The 4,365-nt window shown below is 47.1% G+C and overlaps 1 protein-coding gene across 1 annotated transcript; it reads left to right on the top strand.

Annotated features, from left to right (window-relative positions):
- Nucleotides 1-969: 969 nt before the first annotated feature.
- Nucleotides 970-2,919, top strand: LOC142142919 (uncharacterized). Its single transcript, XM_075200691.1, has 2 exons — nucleotides 970-1,443; nucleotides 1,798-2,919. The coding sequence occupies exons 1-2, from the start codon at nucleotides 1,278-1,280 to the stop codon at nucleotides 2,832-2,834; spliced, it is 1,203 nt and encodes a 400-aa protein (XP_075056792.1). The 5' UTR covers nucleotides 970-1,277; the 3' UTR covers nucleotides 2,835-2,919.
- Nucleotides 2,920-4,365: the final 1,446 nt, after the last annotated feature.

Raw genomic sequence — 4,365 nt, forward strand, 5'->3', positions numbered from 1 at the left:
ATGCAGTGTGTGTGTGGGGGCCAGTGACTTCATGCAGTGTGTGTGTGGGGGCCAGTGACTTAATGCAGTGTGTGTGGGGGCCAGTGACTTAATGCAGTGTGTGTGGGGGCCAGTGACTTCATGCAGTGTGTGTGTGGGGGCCAGTGACTTCATGCAGTGTGTGTGTGGGGGCCAGTGACTTAATGCAGTGTGTGTGGGGGCCAGTGACTTCATGCAGTGTGTGTGTGGGGGCCAGTGACTTAATGCAGTGTGTGTGGGGGCCAGTGACTTCATGCAGTGTGTGTGTGGGGGCCAGTGACTTAATGCAGTGTGTGTGGGGGCCAGTGACTTCATGCAGTGTGTGTGTGGGGGCCAGTGATTTAATACAGCGTGTGTGGGGGCCAGTGATTTAATACAGTGTGTGTGGGGGCCAGTGATTTAATACAGTGTGTGTGTGGAAGGTGTGCGGAAGTCTTATACGGCGAGTATATAACAAACTCTATAATTTTGAGTGGAAATGTTGGGGGTCGTCTTATACGCCGGCAAATACGGTAGTTAGAAGTTTGTGAAATGCTACCTTATTTAGGGGGTGGATGTGCTTAGATTGTGTATTACCACCTGACTGTGTGCATTGCCTATAAAGACACGACTTATCTTTCAAATAGGAATATGTCTGATGCTGGGCCAAGTAGGCGGAAAAACAATTTTATTGAGGAGGAGCTGGAGGTGCTGGTCGAAGAGGTTCTGTCTAGGTTCCACAGTGGTGACCGGCAAATAACCGGACGCGAGCGCCAAACGCTTTGGCAAGAAATTACACGGCTCATCAATGCGATATTTCCATATGAGCGTACAAAGGTTGAAGTACAGAAAAGGTACTAATCCGATTTTAAAACAATAGCCCTATTTAACTTGTCTGACTGTGTCTATTTGTAAAATAATATATATAGATATCGCTATAGATAAATATGAATATTGTGACATAGTAGCATTAGTCACCTGTGAGGTGAAACCACCTTGTGTCTCCAATGCATTTGTTGATCAGGCCCTTTGTTTCCAGAAACTAACAGCATGGCCCTTGGTCACATTGACATAATATGTTGCCCACATTATCCGTGCTTCAAAAGTGCAAATTCTGTATTACTGTATGTGTAGGATAAATTGGTGTGATTAGCAAACGTGCAATGTTTTTTTGGAAAATTGTGTCATTTGGAGTTGAAGCTACTATGTGAGGCAATAATGTTTGTCTATTCCACAGATGGGCAGACTATAAAGGACGCCTGAAAGGGAAGCTGGTTGACATGCACAGGCATGCCCAAGGGACTGGTGGGGGGCCTCCACTACGTAGTAATTTAACACCCCTCGAGGAGCGGGCAAGGGCAGCAATTGCTATGGTGGAGAATGTTGGGGTGGGCGACATAGACACTGGCTCTAGCCCACCCCGAACAGGAGAGGCCGCTCCACTAGGTACATGATGAGTTTGCTTACTTAATGTCTGTAAAGCTTTGTATCTGTATGAGTAAAAGTGTCAACTCTCAGGATGTGTGTGTAGGTAAACTTTAATTGCACAATGTGTTTGCCTATCACATAGTAGGTACACACTGAAGACAAATGGTCTCAATATGTAGGGCTTATCAAAAAATGTGACACCATAAGTGGGAATGTATGTTTTTGGGGACCGGCAAGGGCTGCTAGCACATTCAAGGGAAGCTGACACTTTACCAATGCTACATCACGCGTTGTAAGATGTTTTTGCAAATATAATATCGTACCTTACTCTTTGATTCTAATTACTTTATTTTTCTTATTATCTCTCTACAGAATGTGAGCAGCAGGCGCCTGCTGCACCAGTGCAGGAGGAAGTTGCCCGTGATGTGGAGGAGGCTCAGCTGGAGGCAGCTGAATATGTAAGGCAGCGGACACTCTCACACGGAGCCCAAACTCTTAAAAACGCCACTGATGCACAGAATGTTCACCTGTCACAAATATTGAGCACTGTCCAACACACGGATCAGCAAATCACCAGTCTCACTAACACACTCTCCACTTTCATGGGCACACACACCTCTTTACTGACGACACTCGCCACCAAAATGGATAATTTAAATACTTCAGTGACAAATATTGCAACACTCCTGGGTGATATCTTGCATGCCCACCCCCAACGCACCTCCGGCACAATCCCTTCACCCAGCTCAGATTATTTGTTCCCCAGCCCCCATACCCAGTTGTCTGTTGGCTCCAACCTCCATGTTGAGTCTGACTCCTCCCTCCCTGGTGTGTCTGACTCCACCCTCCCTGGTGTGTCTGTTGCATCCACCCTCCCTGGTGTGTCTGACTCCTCCCTCCCTGGTGTGTCTGTTGCGTCCACCCTCCCTGGTGTGTCTGTTGCATCCACCCTCCCTGGTGTGTCTGACTTCTCCATCCCTGGTGTGTCTGACTCCTCCCTCCCTGGTGTGTCTGTTGCGTCCACCCTCCTTGGTGTGTCTGTTGCGTCCACCCTCCCTGGTGTGTCTGACTCCTCCCCCCCTGGTGCGTCTGACTCCTCCCTCCCTGACCCCCAACTATGTCGTCTTATGTGTTTTGCCTTTGTCCGTGGCTTTGGCCAATCCACTGTCGTGCCCACTTCCCCCTCCCCTGTCATGCCCACTTCCCCCTCCCCTGTCGTGCCCACTTCCCCGTCGCCTGTCGTGCCCCCTTCCCCATCCCCTGACCGTGCACCTTCACCTCGTCGGACACAATCCGTTTGGCTTGCCCCATTGCCTGGTTCCTCTGACTCCTCTACATCACGGGTGACAAGAAGTCGGAGTCGGGGAGCCTCCCTTGCAACCCCCTTCAAAAAGCCTCGTAAAAAATAATTTGTATTGTTATAACCAAACATTATGATTTAATATATGCCATAAATATGTTTAGTTTATGTTTTGAATAAAAATTTTGCTACTACTGAAATAATGTGTCTTTTTTTGGTAAGGCATATTCCATTATGCTTTTTTACTAACAATACTTGTTATCAACTCTAACCAAAGTATCATCTCCGAACACAGGGCCTGATTCATTAACGTATTCTAACGAATATGTATGTAATGTCAGTGTGCTGACCAAAACCACGGCCCTGATTGATTAATGAACCTAAATGTCAATGATACATATTTCTGTATGCTGCTAAAAAGCCTTTTAAAATGCAAGTGGTGCAAATTAGCAATAGGTTTTTTAGGGCCAAAGTAAAATACTGTCTGTATCATAATGTACCGCACAAATACTTGATAGCTTATTTGTACACTGAAATGTCCAGGTCAGCTAGGACCTCTCCTACCCCAAAATTAGATCTCCAATCACATTTTAGGTTTACATCCCCCTCCAAACTCACATGGTTTGGCCTTGCTTAGTTACTTTGCCTTACCTTTCCAGAATGATTCAGGGCCATGGTTTGCTGAAGAAGACAAACAAGAAGTGTATCAAGGTAAGCGTCTTAATAATTTTGCCACAGTGTTTCTTTATTTGCCTGAGTAAATTATTTCAAACAAAGCGTGCAACTACTACAGAGCCCCTTTAGAGGTAGGCCAAATCATCCTGTAAAGGAAGTATTGCATTTGCAAACTGTAACCTGACACAAAGGAGCCACAAAAGACAGGTGTTAATGTAACCAAATTAGTCGAAACTTTTTTGGACATTATGCCACAGGACAATTATTGTTAACTACTAATTTGTACAGGTAAGATTCTGTGCAAATTCGAAATATCTAATAAGGGATTTGTATTTAAGAATAGTGCTAATGCACAGTGTGTGGTACCAGGGCCGCCGAGAGGGGGGGGAGCGGGTACTAATTTTTTTTTCTGGCGGGGGGGGGGGGGGGGGGGGGGGGCTTGCTCGTTGGTGGGGGAGCAGGGTAATTAACAATATATAAACATACTCACGTGAGCGCGTCCCTCCTCTCTGCTGCTCTGCTCCATTCAGACTGCATGCCGGGCGTGATGTCATCATGTCACGCCCCCGGCAGTCAGTCTGCATGGAGCAGAGCAGCAGCCAGGACCAAGAAGAAAGAGAGAAGAAAAGGAAAAGGTAAGTAAAGGGGGGAAAATGAGGGGGGGCCAGCACAGAGGGGTTAAAAAATGAGGGGGGGCCAGCACAGAAGAGTTAAAAAACGAGGGGGGGGCAGCACAGAGGGGTTAAAAAACGAGGGGGGGCCAGCACAGAAGGGTTAAAAAACGAGGGGGGCCAGCACGGAAGGGTTAAAAAACGAGGGGGGCCAGCACAGAAGTGTTAAAAAACGAGGGGGGGCCAGCACAGAAAGGTTTAAAAACGAGGGGAAATCAGCACAGAGGGGTTAAAAAATGAGGGGGGCCAGCACAGAAGGGTTAAAAAACGAGGGGGGGGCAGCACAGAAGGGTT

This window comes from Mixophyes fleayi, chromosome 3 (genome assembly GCF_038048845.1).
Source record: "Mixophyes fleayi isolate aMixFle1 chromosome 3, aMixFle1.hap1, whole genome shotgun sequence".
Lineage (NCBI taxonomy): Eukaryota > Metazoa > Chordata > Amphibia > Anura > Limnodynastidae > Mixophyes > Mixophyes fleayi.